At 47.7% G+C, this 11,509-nt stretch overlaps 1 protein-coding gene across 1 annotated transcript; it reads left to right on the plus strand.

Moving 5' to 3' along the window:
* The first annotated feature begins 1,061 nt into the window (after nucleotides 1–1,061).
* Nucleotides 1,062–10,767, plus strand: LOC114629886 (butyrophilin subfamily 3 member A2-like). The gene is made up of 9 exons (XM_028778005.1): nucleotides 1,062–1,146; nucleotides 2,604–2,954; nucleotides 4,266–4,547; nucleotides 4,659–4,859; nucleotides 5,063–5,083; nucleotides 5,166–5,192; nucleotides 6,806–6,832; nucleotides 9,797–9,823; nucleotides 10,166–10,767. The coding sequence occupies exons 1-9, from the start codon at nucleotides 1,062–1,064 to the stop codon at nucleotides 10,765–10,767; spliced, it is 1,623 nt and encodes a 540-aa protein (XP_028633838.1).
* Nucleotides 10,768–11,509: the final 742 nt, after the last annotated feature.

Genomic DNA, 11,509 nt, shown 5'->3' on the forward strand with positions numbered 1-11,509 from the left:
AAAGCTGGGAGCAAAGAGAAGCAGGTAGGTGGGCGTTGAAGACAGCTGGGGCCTGCAGAAAGAGCAGAGAGGAGATTGTGTTGAGTGAGTCCCATCAGGTCACCTCCCTGGTGCATTGTGCCTGGAGACAACTCAGAGGTCCCACATGTTTGTCCTCAGGCCTTAGGCTCCCTCTTCACCACCCTCTCCTTCCAAACAGCAGGAGGTTTGGGAAGAAAAGAGTTTCCTCCTGTTCTTTTCAACCCTGTCCACACCCAGCTTGGTCTTTATCAACAGAGACTATGAGGACAAACCTGTGCTGTGGGGTGTGTGTATCTGTGTGTGTCTGTGTGTGTGTCTGTGTGTATGTGTGCTTGTGTGTGTATGTGTTTGTGTATGTGTGTGTCTCTCTGTGTGTGTCTGTGTGTGTGTGACCTGCCAAGTGTAAAGTCATGTCAGGAGCCATGTCAGGGCTGGGCTGGGACATGAGTGTGGACAATCTGCACAAGCGAAAGCCAGGACAAGGCATCTGTAATGGGCATCTCAGCCTTCTTGGAGACCTGTGTGTCTCTGAAGATGCCTGTATGGGGCTGGTGACAGTTGTGGATCTGTAGAATACAGGCTCCTTGGTATTCCTGAGGAGGGAAGCTGGGCATAGGCTCCATGTCTTGGGAGTCACAGGCAGTTTGTAGATAAGGGGGAGTTGGAGTCACTTTTTCTACACTGGGCTCTCCTCAAGGCTCTGAGAAAGGAGGGGCCTATATTTCTGGGTAGAGCTTTGCTGTTGGTGATCTGGGGCTGAGGTGGGAAGGAAAGGATGGCTTCCTCTCAGATGACTTGGATGTCCCCAGCCACCCAGTCTTCTCAGGGCTGAGAGGAGCCCAGGTTGGGCTGTTTGTCAGTGTTGGGTTGTGGGAGCCTTCACCTATGAGCACGGATGTGTTTTGATCCTGTAGGCTGATCTCACCATGAGCAAGGCTGTCTCTGGTAAGATGTAAAACGTCTGGGTAGTTCTCCGCTCTTATCTCCAGCCCCAGGGTGTTGATCTGCCTCTCCTGTTTTTTCTCTTCAGCTCAGAGGACATGGAAAATGGCTGCAAGTCCTCTCTGTTCTTCAGTGTCTCCTGCCTGTTTGTCCTTACACAGCTGCTTAGCTGGGTGACTGCAAGTGAGTCTGTCCTGCTCTGTCTTCCCATGTCTCCCTACAGTGGGTGGGAGCTGCCGGGTGCTCTGCAGGTCAGATGTGCAGGAGACTCACTTAAACCTGGCACCCAGGATTTTTCCAGCTTTTCCTTTACAGTGAGTTAGTAATGAAAATCTCGGGCGAGAATGCCTGCATCAGCCTTGGAGAGGCTGATATTGAATACTGTGAGTCCTTAGCCAGCCTGAGCTCCATAGGCAGACCCTCCCTGGGAGTATAGGTGGGCTAGCCTTGGACTGGCAGTGAGCCTGAGGTGTGAGGGGCTGCAGAGACCAGTGCTGTCTGTAGCAGAATGACCCAGGGAGAGAGAAACAGGAGCTGAGGTGAGGAGGACTGAGTGGAGAACAGCCCTGAGGGCCTGGTGATCCCTGGTGGGAAGTGTAGAGTCAGGACTGAGCTTTGAGCAGAGCAGGGACAGCCTTTGACTCTACGTAAGGGTCACAGAGGTGGGGTTGGGAGACAGCACACAGATGTCCTGTACTGTCCAGTGGCAGCAGTGTGCTAGTCATCAATAGAGTAGTGCAGCATGACAGGGAGCTCTTGGGGCCACAGTGCCTGTGTCAAAGTCCTCCAGGTTTGGAGGGCCAAAGGTTCTCAGAATGAAGAGGACATTCTTCCTTCTTTATCAAGAAGAGATTGGGGCACCTGGAAGCAGGCTGCTGTTTCAGACAAGTATTTTTTGTCTCTGTATACGTTATTTCACGTGTATGGGCATTTCCCCCAAATATATGTCTGTTTAACACCTGTGTACCTGATGCCCACAGAGTCCAGAAGAGAGTTACAGATAGTCATGTGGGTGCTGGGAATTGAACCTGCATCCTCTAGAAGAATCTGTTGTATCTTCATTGTTCAGCTGTCTCTTCATCCTCAGCTCTGTTTTAATATTCACATTATTCAGTGGATGAAGAAATGGGCTGATAACAGAATTTAGGATTGGGTGTTGGGACTTTCCTGGGTCTTGTATGAGACCAGCCTGTTACACTTGTGTCTCCCATGGTGTGGTCATATAACCAATTGTGTGAGCATCTGTAATAATCCTTATAAATTTATGATCTTGAACCCACCCAAACATGCTGAGGCTGGTGCTCTCAGTGAAGATTCAGTTACCTGAAATTCATCTGGTGACCAAGTACATGCAAGCTGGGGAAAGAATATAAAAGGGATTCCTTCAGGGAAGGGTCTGGGGCCAGGGACACATAGGCAGAAGTGGGTTTTTTTTTTTGCATCATTTATGGGGTGCACTGCTATGTCCAAAGATAACTTGTACATTAGTATGTTAGTTAGTCATGGATGCCTGATGCACAATGCCAAGAACAACCCCATTGACCTCTTGCTTTCTGCTGGCATGCAATTTTCCTCAGAGTGTGTTCCCTGCATTGCCTGGTGTCTCTCCAGCCTCTCACTGCTACATCTGTTGTCCACAGTGGAGTTCCTGGTCTTTGGTCCCTCAGACCCCATTGTGGCTGAGCTGGGTGGGGAAGCCATACTTCCCTGCTCCGTGTTTCCAGCCATGAGTGTGGAGAACATGGAGGAGTTGAGGTGGTTCCGCACCAGATTCTCAGAAGCAGTACTTGTCTATCGGGACCAAGAGGAGCAGAAGGAAGGGCAGATGCCTGGGTATTTACAGCGCACCTCGCTGGTGAAGGATCATTTCCATCAAGGCAAGGCTGCTGTGAGGATCCAAGATGTCCAGGCATCAGATAGTGGGATATACATCTGCCACTTCAAACAAGGAGTGTTCTATGAAGAGGCCATCTTGGAACTGAAGGTAGCAGGTTGGTTAACTAGTCCCTGTTGTAAACACCTTGGGTGACCTGTGTGTGGGAGGAAACAGAGGGACCACGTCACTCAGCTCCTTACTTTGCTTCATGTTTTGAGAGACGTTCTCTTGTTTGGCAGACTGTCCTTGAGCTTGCAGTGCAGTGCTGGGCTCACACGGATGCTCTGCTCTCTCATTATTATCTCTACTTATTTCTAGCTTCCCGTTTTGAGATGAGAACTAGGTAGTGAATTCTTACATAGATGAATTCGACTCAGATTCTATACACGGATCTCCTAAAATGTGCTGTGTCTAGTCCTGTAGGCCAGAGATCCTGTCTGTGTTATGAAAATACCAGCTGTTGGAATGTGTAGTTCAGAGGTGTCAGCAGGAAGATCACTGTGTGTCAGTGAGCAGTCAGTGAGAAATGACAGTCAGTGGTAAAGGCAAGTGATTGAGGAGAGGAAGGAAGGAAGCTCAGGTTCTTTCTTCCCTGGAGAGGAGAGCTGGATGTAGGCCTGCCATGAGGGTCACAGGTGTGTGGATAATGGACAGAGGGAGTGCTGGTTCCCTCCTCAGGGCTACTGTGTTCAATGTCCTTCAGTTTCCTCAGGACCTTGTGGTTGATTACAGAGAAGTCTGTGTGTAGTATGTAGGCTTTCGCTCTTCCCACCTTTGCTCCAGGAAGTGGACGGCTCTACAGCCTCCACCTGGCTTCCCTTGAAACCTTGGATGAAGACACACAGTTTGTTCCTTTACAACTTGCCTTCTGGAACAATTGCTGGACAGCACTATCTCCCACCAGAAAAAGTGTGCTCTTACCATTTTTTTTTTAAATCTCTGACTCTCCCACCTGCACTATTCTTTAGTTGCTAAGTTCATCTGACCCCTCACCTGTAAGAGCGGCCTCTGTGTTCACTCTAGTTTGAGATCTCACATGGTTCCCTGGTTCTACTCTCTCCAAATCATGACAAACAGTCTCGTCTTTCCTTGTGTTTCTCTCCTACATCCAGGGACCCAGAAGTCCTGTCTCTACATTCTGCCCAGTAGTTGGCTTATGGCTTTCTTTAGTGACAGATCAAGAACCAACTGGGGAACAGGACCTTAGCATCAGAACCGCCTCCTACACCTGTGTTCTGTTCCCCATAGTTGACTCTGTTACCTATCCTCTGTTAGGCAACAGTGGTTCAATCTAGTCCCAATCCAGGAATAGTTTTCCCTCCAGTTACCATCAGCCCTGTGTAATGCTCCCATGAGACACATAGTTGTTCCTGGGGTCTCTCAACCTAAAGTGGGTTCTAGGGTGTTCACATCTGTTCTCTTGCAGCTATGGGCTCTGTCCCTGAAGTGTACATCAAAGGTCCAGAAGACGGTGGAGTGAGTGTTGTGTGCCTGACTTCAGGGTGGTACCCGAAGCCCCAGGTGCATTGGACAGACTCCAGAGGAGAGAATCTGTCAGCATCCTCAGAGACCCACCTTGAAAATGCTGAAGGACTGTTCAGCACAGAGACCTCGCTGGTGGTGAGAGACAGCTCTGTGGGGAATGTGACCTGCTCCATCTTCAATCCCATCTTGGGCCAGGAGAAAGCCATGGCCATGTTCATCCCAGGTGAGAGCTGTCCCTCACTCCTACAGAGCCGGGTGTATATGATCTTCCCAGAGTGTGCTAGGCTGTCTGTCTTCAGGTTTGCCTATCACTGGCTCTCTGCCTGGGCCACAGAGCCCTTCTTCCCTCAGGCCTCTCCCTGGAAGCCAGCTTTTCTCGTGACCCTGACCATGATGGGACTTCTAGTCTTAGGGACAAGCTATCTTCTCAGAAGAGAACATTCTGCAAGGTTGAAGGCACAGCAGGAATGGGGGAGTCTTCAGCGTGAGAAGGATGAGTTACAGAAGACAAAGGAGGATGCTCTGAGGACTACTAGTAAGTCACCGTAGTAGTGAAGCACGGGGTCAGAGTCCCCAGGTGCAGTGTTCTGAGATCAGAGTAGGTGGAAAACAAAATCCAGAGAGGATGGCTGGAGTTCTTTGGGTCAGGTTGTCTGTAGTTCAGACTATCAGGAACCCCGACTGTGTTTCCTTTCTTCCTGCTAAGTGTACAGACTCCTTCTCCTCACTGTTTTTCAGGTACACTCAGGGAGGAGCTTGGTGAGTCCTACTTTTCCTTGGGAGCCCTCTGGTCCCCTCAGGAGCCCCGTAGTTCTCTTGACTCCTGTGTGTTGCTTTTCAGATGGCAGGAAAGCAGCCTACAATGCCGGTGAGTGACTGCCCCAATGTCCCAGGTTCTGTGTGTGCCCTCTCCTTGATTTTAGGTAGAGTAGGTACCCCTTCTGGGGACAGAAGTGGAATTTTCTGGAAGGTGGCAGCCTGGTGTTCAGGCTCCTTCTGATCTCTGCCCAGAGCTGGAAAATGTGTGACTCCTGTGTTTATCCTGTGCCCTGGGTCATAATTCAACCACTTCCTGATATTTTTATCGCTCACTTCAGTAGCTCCAGACTTCTGTCTGCACCTGGGGACAAACAGCAGTATTACATTTTCTTTAAAGAAAGTGTCTTAGTTATGTTTCTCTTGCTGTAATAAACTAATGTAATCTGGGGAGGGAATGGCTTATTTGTCCTACATATTTTAAAATCACAATTTATTATTGGGAAAAAGCAAGGTAGGAACTCAAGGCAGGGACCTAGAGCAGGCAACTGGATAGGAAGTGAAGTAGAGACCACAGAGGAAGGCTGCTTCCTTGCTTGCTCCCAATGGCTTCTTCAACTGTCTTGCTGGCCACTTCAGGACCACCTGTGTAGGTGTGGCACTGCCCAGAGTGGGCAGGTCCCTTCTACATCAATCAATCAAGATAAATCCCACTGCCTTGCCTACAGCCAGTCTATTGGGGCCATGTTCTCAGTTAAAGCTCCCTCCTCTCAGATGACTCTAGCTTTTGAAAATTGACAACACCTACCCAGCAAAAGAAGCTTATCAGTAAAAGAGGTCACAGATTCAGGAGTATGACCTGCACCCATTCCTCAGTCATCCTCCAGGAGTCTGCTCCCTTTGCTCCTGAAGGTGTTGATCAAGGTGACGGGCAGAGACTTGGGTTGCTTCCCTCGACGGGAAGGAGATTGGAGTCTGTGTGCTCCTGGTATAGATGCGCCTGGCTTTAGAGTTGTTTCACCTGAGGAACACTGGGTGCTTCTCCCACAAATTCACTTCATAGCTACACTAATTATACACATTCTATTCTGCTGCACACCTCCAAATATATCTTTAAAAAAAAGGAGCTGATGTAATGTGTTCTGATAATTGTTGAATAACTTTATTTTATTTTCTAAGATATTTTCTCATAGTGCAAAGTTTTGTTTGTTGACAGTGAAGCTGAAGGATTAGAGACTAGTAGTGTGACAACTACTTCTATTATTATTTTCCTGTTTGAAGTAGATGGGAGCTGTTTTACAGCTAAAAGCCACACAGAAGGGCTGGAGAGATGGCTCAGAGGTTACGAGCACTGTGTGCATATCCAGAGGTCCTGAGTTCAATTCCCACACGGTGGCTCACAACCATCTGTGATGGGATCTGATGTACTCTTTTGGTATGGAAGTATACATACAAATAGAGCACTCATATATGTAAAATAAACTCATTTTTAAAAACTATTTTTAAAAAGTCATACAGAGCAGGGGCAGTGGGGGACTTACCCTACAATGCCATCTTTCTGATCTATGGTTCTGGGAATTTCCCATAATACTCTGCTGCCTCTGCATCTTGCAGGGTCCTCTCTCCTCCCAGGCAGAGCCTCACTTTGAGAATGGATGAAGGTTAGCAGACTCTCTGAGTCAGGCTATTGTGATTGAGTTCTCACCAGAATGTGTTCTTTTACAGCCTGGAGGAAGGCCCAGCTGTATGCAGGTATGTGACTGTGATAGACTGCCCCCTGCTGGGCAGAGCCTGTGTCTCAGTTAGAGTCTCTCCTGCTGTGATGAAACACTCAGACCCAAGCATTTCCTCAAGGAGGAAAGGGTTTACTTGACTCAAACTCCCAGTCCCTGTTCACAGCAAGTCAAGGCAGGAAGCCAAGGAAGCAAGAACCTGGAGGCAGGAGCTGAGGCAAAGGCCATGGAGGGGTGCTGCTTAGCGGATTGCTTCCTGTGGCTTGCTCAGTTTCTTTTCTCCTGTGTCCTACAACCACCTGCCAAGGGATGGCAGTGCCCACATGGCTGGGTTCTCCCATGTCAACCACCAGTCAGGAGAATGTCCCACAGCTGTCCTAAAGGCCAGTGCTATGGAAACATTTTCCCTACTCAGTGTCCTTGTTCCCAGATGGCCCGACCTTGCATTGAGCAGACATAAAAGCCAGCAGGAAGTAGCTGTCATTCTCTTGAGCTGTTTGTGACCACCCAAAGGAGACCTGCCTATGACTAGGCCCATTTAAAAGACAAGAGTCACAAAGGTTTCCTTCCCTCTTCCCAAGATTCTTTCTTTGTCTGTTTATGTCTCTGTCTGTGTCTGTCTGTCTGTCTCCTTGTATCCTTGTGTGTATGTTGGCATGAGTGTAGAGATCAGAGGACAGCATGTAGAAGTCATGCTTAGTCTCACTTGGTACAAGCACTATTACCTGCTACCCCCTCTTAGTCACCCTCTCTGTGATTTATAGACTGTTAATGGCTACTCGAGGAAGGTCTTCTGATCATGTTGTTCCCCAAGTAAGTCTGTAGACATTTAATGGCTATCGGTGAGAGAGATTTTTTTTTCCTTAATTATTGTGGTTCCTCATTCATAGATGGTGTTTTTATAAGAAAGTCTAATTGAGCTCATTGTTTCTTTGATTCCACAAGCTGTACCCGAGTGGAGTCTTCTCTTTGGCCCGTCTTTGGCATGCTATCGGTGTGAGTAGACATTTGTTCATCTCCCCAGCAGGAGTGTGCACAGCTGTGACTGTGTGTTTTTCTGACCTGTCTTTCTTCAGCTTCTGTCATCCTCTTCTCTCTCAGTTTACATCCCTGCTGCCCCGGGATGTGCTAAGTGTTCTGTGCTCCCTGTCACTGAAGGAGCCTCCATAGAAGACATCAGGGATTCCTCTTCAGACTCACAGAATGCATTCTGGGTTTGTCTGTTGTCAGAGTCAGCATGGCCCAGTCTGCAGCCATCTGGATCAGTGGACATCTTGTAGGTTAGTGGGGAGTTCAGCTGCTAACAGAGACTTGGAAGAACGCCATGAGTCCTTGTGGATCAGAAGTGCTACTTACAGAAGTTAGCCTGGGAGGTTTGGGAATCAGGTATCCCTAAGATAGTCTTTGGTTCTCTGTCCTCCTTAAAGTTGGGGTTCCTGTGCTTTTGTCTCAACTATGAGTTCCTTTCCTTTATTGTTCTCTGGTATTCTAGTGTTCTCTGCCTCCCTGTCTCTGTCTCTGTCTCTCCCCCACCCCCCACACACAAATTCTCTGTCTTTGTGTCTGTGCTTGGCATTGTTGCCCCTGATGATTCCTTCTTCAGAGATCCTGGCTACTCAGGGATTGGATGTCAAGACCATGTGTTCTGATTCTGGTGTCCAGTGTCTCCAGGATGTTTAGCATCTTGCTGAGGCCTGGGTGATCTACTTGAAATCACACTCAACTTCCTGTGATGGTTGTATTAGGGGACCTCACATGCCAGGTAGAACTGCTCATACACATGAACACTCTTCTTAAAAAGATCTGTCTGTCTATCTCTCCCTCTCTCCCTCTCTCCCCCCTCTCTCTTCCTCTCTCCCCCCCTCTCTCTATTCCTCTATGTCTGTCTATCTATCTATCTATCTATCTATCTATCTATCTATCTATCATCTATCAATCATCTGTCTATCTCTATCTCTCCATTCATTTGTTTATTTATTCCGTGAATAAGTGTTTTTCTTGAATGTATGTCTGTTTGCCTTGTGCATGCCCATTGCCCTTGGAGTCCAGGTGGGTGTGTTAGTCTCCGGGAAATGCAGTTACAGATGGTCATGAGCCTCCACCAGAGTGCTGGGAACTGAAGCCATGTCTTCTGCAAGGGCATCAAGTGGTCTTGGACTTTTGTTTGCTTGTTCTTTAAGATCAAACACCGGGCCTTGCAGGCTCTGTACTGTAGAGTATCATCCGTGCTGCCATTGTCTCGGACAGGGTCTTCCCTTGTGAGTCAGGCTTGTCTCTAACTCCTCAGGTAGCTTAGGTTCCTCCCAGACTCACAGGCCTCCGGCTTCATCGCATCCCTCCTTCCCATTCTTGGAAATGTTCTGATTCAAGGATGTGTAGCTTCCAGGATGTTTGTGTCTGGGACCTGACAAGGCACAGTGAGAGGACGCTTCTCTGACTTTATGAGGAATGGATGTTAAACCCCACTGTTTGAGTCTTTACAGGAGGGCTACAGCAGATTGTGTGTATGTGTGTATGTGTGTTTTTATGTGTTTATCTCTCTCCCTCTGTGTGTGTGTATGTGTGTGTTTGTGTGTATCTTTCTCCCTCTCTTTCTGTGTATGTATGTATGTGTGTGTGAATGTGTGTTTTTATGTGTATCTCTCCCTCCCTCTGTGTGCATGTCTGTGTCTGTCTGTCTGTCTGTTTGTCTGTCTGTCTGTCTGTCTCTGTTTATGTGTGTATGTATGCATGTGTATATGTGTGTTTTTATGTGTGTCACATCTCTCTGTGTATGTGTGTATGTATGTGTGTGTATGTGTGTTTTTATGTGTATATCTCTCTCCCTCTGTGTATGTATAGGTGTGTGAGACAAGCATATTGTCCCCACAAGTCCCCACAACTCCCACTTCAGAACCCGAAAAAAGTCTGTTTCTGAAGACAGTTGCAGACAAGATGGGTATAGTCCCTCACAACCCTCACATGATCTGTATTTCTCTTGTAGATTGGCGAAAGGAACACTTCCAGGCCTGTGAGTGACTCTGTGTCCCTTAGGGACACTCCTCCTGTGCTTCCTATGGCTCTGGTCTCTCCTCTTCTGTGTGGTGACTCAGGTGTTGATGTCTTCAGTGATGTGGATGGCAGAGTTGACAGTTACTAAGCTGGTTTCCTTCTCAAGTGCCTTGTTTCCTTTTCACCTCCTAATTTGGCTTTTCTTGCCTTTCTCTGCTTGCAAGACCTTGGTTTGAGCCTCAAGGCTCTTATGTGAGAGACTAAACCCCCTAGAAGAAGCTAAGAGGTTTTGAGATGAAGGTGGAGCAGCCTCTTGTGGGTACTGAGCAGAACTTCCCATGATTGCTGACTCTTTCTACAGGGACTTTCACTCTGGATCCAGCCTCTGCCCATCACACCCTTGCCATCTCCCAGGACAGGATGAGTGTGACCCGGAAGTACACCACTATGTGCTTGGATGACCTCTTCAGTGTCATAGGCACTGGAGGCATCTCTTCTGGACGATATTACTGGGAGGTGAAGCTAACAAAAAGAGAAGGAAGCAAATGGATTCTGGGGGTCTGTAGGGAAGGTGTGGACAGAAAAGACTTTTATTTTGAGAGTCCAGCTAAGGGGTTTTGGACTGTGGGGCAGTCTAGTAGTGGATATTGGGCCTATATTGACTCTGGGAGGGCTTCATTATCTATCAGGCAAGCTCCACAGAGTGTAGGGGTGTTTGTGGACTACACTGAAGGTGACATCTCTTTCTATAACATGAGTGACATGTCCCACATTTTCTCCTTCCACGAGGCTTCCTTCTCTGGGACTGTTTATCCATATTTCAGGATTAAGTCTGGAAATGTTTCAATGATTATCAGCTCCATGGCATGTGTGTCTGAGGGGGAAAGGGAGGAACAAGAGGAGGGCAGAGAGGGAGAAGAATCTCAATTCCTTCCCCCATGCCGGAACACCCTGCTCCCATAGTGTGGATCACTGCCTGAGTTGTCAGAGTCACTCCACGTGGGAGTGAAGAAGCCACGGACCAAAGCCCCCATGAGTCCTGGAAGGGCCTGGAGGCTTGGTCCACTGCTCTTCAGTGTGACTCTGAGGCTGTGGCTGTGGGGACAGTGAGGTCCTGTTTTGTGTCAGGTGGTGGAAGATATGCCCTGACTGTTGTTTCAGCTAATGTGAAACAGGCTGGTTTGAGCTCCGGGAAGGCATTTTCCTGTTGGTATTAAATGGCATTTTATTGGGTTTTTGTACCAGTTGGCCAGCAACGGGCCAAGGGCTGAGTGGACATTGTTTTAATTTGTTCATCTGGCCATGGTCACCTAGGGTCTCTTCTGTGTTTTGGCTCTTGTGATCAGTTCTGTAGCATGTGGAAGCATATGTCTGACACATGACTTCCTGACTTCTACATTTGCTCCTGGTGATGGGATTTCTGGATCCTAACTATTTCCTCAAATTGGACTTTCTCAGTGGACAATGACTTGTCTGTCCATCCATCTCCTTGAACCAGCTTTATTGTCACATCAGTTTTCTCTTTGATTCTCAAACCTTTGATTTCTATATTTGAGTCTCTTTCTCTTTCTTACAGAATTACACATGTCAGTACAAATATTAATTTATATTTTATGAAGGCTGGCTTCATGTATTTTAACTTTTTATTGTTTTGTCTACTATCTATCTATCTATCTATCTATCTATCTATCTATCTATCTATCTA

The sequence above is a fragment of the Grammomys surdaster genome, unplaced genomic scaffold, assembly GCF_004785775.1.
Source record: "Grammomys surdaster isolate TR1022 unplaced genomic scaffold, NIH_TR_1.0 319, whole genome shotgun sequence".
Classification (NCBI taxonomy): Eukaryota; Metazoa; Chordata; class Mammalia; order Rodentia; family Muridae; genus Grammomys; species Grammomys surdaster.

What these genes read in the sequence shown, in the direction of transcription:
- LOC114629886 (XM_028778005.1), top strand. Translation starts at nt 1,062, where the DNA reads ATGGAAAATGGCTGCAAGTCCTCTCTGTTCTTCAGTGTCTCCTGCCTG. An exon ending in TACACTCAGGGAGGAGCTTG is followed by an intron (nt 5,084 to 5,165) that starts GTGAGTCCTACT and finishes GTTGCTTTTCAG; the next exon opens with ATGGCAGGAAAGCAGCCTAC. An exon ending in GAAAGCAGCCTACAATGCCG is followed by an intron (nt 5,193 to 6,805) that starts GTGAGTGACTGC and finishes GTTCTTTTACAG; the next exon opens with CCTGGAGGAAGGCCCAGCTG.